Raw genomic sequence first — 1989 nt, forward strand, 5'->3', positions numbered from 1 at the left:
GTTACACAATAGAACCATGAAGAAACTCATTGACAATTCAACATTGTAGCTGAGGGACTCAATATCTTTGCTAAGCAGGGCGAAAGAGTTAAACTTAATCAATGGGGCCGAGGTGGGGTCCAATGGCCTAAGAGTAACTCACTTGCAGTTTGCAGATGACACAATTTTGTTTTGTGAAGCAAAGAGTGAGGAAGTAGGCAATATTAAAAGAATTTTAAGATGCTTTGAGATGGCATCAGGGCTGAAAATAAATTATCATAAGAGTGTTATTTGTGGTGTTGGGGTTGGTGATGGTCTATTGCAAGAGTTGGCATCTAATCTAAATTGTCTTCATCAGAAGCTACCTATAATGTATCTAGGACTGCCTTTGGGGGTCAACCTAGGTAAGAGGAGTACTTGGAAATTGGTTCTTGTAAAATTTAAGTAGAAATTAGCTAACTGGAAGAGAAGGCTACTCTCTTTTGCTGGGCGATTAATATTAATTAAGTCTGTGATGTCCAATCTGCCTATGTGCTTTCTATTATTGTTCAAAATTCTGATAGGGGTGGCTAAGGAAATTGAGAAAATGCAATCTGCTTTTCTTTGGGGTAAATTCGATCTCAGAAGAAAAGTGCATTTGGTCCGTTGGGAGGTGATTGCCAAGAATAAGAATTTAGGTGGTTTGGGCTTGAGGGGGATTAGAACTTTAATGAATGCCTGTTGTTAAAATGGTAGTGGAGGTTTGGTGTTGAGAATAACACTTTCTGGAAAGAAGTGATCTGCTCAAAGTATAATGTTCAGAATGGGAAATGGCTTCCAACTTTAGAAGGTAGAGGTTCTAAAATCTGGATGGATATTCTTAATGTGGTTTTGTTGAATCTAGACTTGCATAAGTTTTATCTCCATAATTCTCAAATAGGGGGGATAGGAGTAAAGCTCAATTTTGGTTTGATAAATGGATTAGTAATGTTTGTTTGAAGGAAGAATTTCCTAGACTCTTCTCTCTCTAATGATAAGCAAGGGATGGTAAGGGGGTTCTTTGAGAATAGGAGTGCAGATACTGTTTGGACCCTTCAGTTTAGAAGAAACCTGTTGGTCTGGAAGAAGGATGAGGTACATAGATTAGCCTGTTTTCTTAGGTGTGCACCAGTTCTTTGCCTTGAAAAATCTAATGTATTGAAGTGGGTAGCAGATCCATCTGGGCAGTTTAGTGTAGCATCAGCTTATAATTGGAGTGAATCCTTTCTTGGGCATGTTCAACCAATGGCAGGTTCTATTTGGAATAATTTTGCTCCTCCCAAAGTGCAATTTTTTGGGTGGTTGGCATGGCTTGGTAAAGTGAAAACTTCCTGCTTTCTTCATCGAATTGGTATACTTGATGGGAGTGTTAATCTGGAATGTGTTTTTTGTCATGAGGATATTGAAACTGTGGAGCATATTCTTCTCTTCTATCCTTTTGTTTGGAGGCTGTGGTCAAACATTGTAAGGTGGTGGGAATTCCAGTGGGTATTGCCAAGTTCGGTAGATGGACTATTACAATGGTGGTATGGCTGCAAAATGTCAAAGTTGGAGAAGAAGATTTAGATGGTCATCCCTTTGGCAACTCTTTGGTCTACATGGAGGCATAGAAACGAATGTGTTTTCAATTGGTCTCAACCAGATTTTGAAGCTCTATGTGACATAGTGAAAGTGAAAGTAGCTTTGTGGGTAAAGGCTTCGCCATTACTTGTGGCAGCTTCTGTGAGTGATTTGGTTTATAATATGTAGCAAGTTAAGTTCTGTCTTAGGACTGGTGGTTGAGTGTGTAAGGTCTGGGTCTGAAGCAGTAATGGTGACTAAGCAGCGTGTAAGGAACAGTGGGCTATGAATTTAGGAGGTTGTGCTATGCTATGGCTGGATGGTTTGTTCTGCTTTTGGTATGTTGTTGGTTGATCTAACAAATCTGTTTTGGACTGCTATGCACTTTTGCTGATGGAATGTTATGCACTGATTTATATATTGTTGTTAGAC

At 39.3% G+C, this 1989-nt stretch overlaps 1 protein-coding gene across 1 annotated transcript; it reads left to right on the forward strand.

The window, feature by feature from the left end:
- The first annotated feature begins 229 nt into the window (after nucleotides 1–229).
- LOC145791261 (uncharacterized) lies at nucleotides 230–1563 on the forward strand. The gene is made up of 4 exons (XM_082871602.1): nucleotides 230–383; nucleotides 543–631; nucleotides 715–872; nucleotides 960–1563. Exons 1-4 carry the CDS (start codon nucleotides 230–232, stop codon nucleotides 1561–1563), a joined length of 1005 nt encoding a protein of 334 aa, XP_082727728.1.
- Nucleotides 1564–1989: the final 426 nt, after the last annotated feature.

Source organism: Camellia sinensis, chromosome 5, assembly GCF_055761805.1.
Source record: "Camellia sinensis isolate YWXY chromosome 5, ASM5576180v1, whole genome shotgun sequence".
NCBI lineage: Eukaryota > Viridiplantae > Streptophyta > Magnoliopsida > Ericales > Theaceae > Camellia > Camellia sinensis.

Coding starts and splice junctions, on each gene's coding strand:
- LOC145791261 (XM_082871602.1), top strand. CDS start 230: ATGGCATCAGGGCTGAAAATAAATTATCATAAGAGTGTTATTTGTGGT. Junction 384..542: donor GCCTTTGGGGGTCAACCTAG/GTAAGAGGAGTA, acceptor AAATTCTGATAG/GGGTGGCTAAGGAAATTGAG. Junction 632..714: donor TGCATTTGGTCCGTTGGGAG/GTGATTGCCAAG, acceptor TTAAAATGGTAG/TGGAGGTTTGGTGTTGAGAA.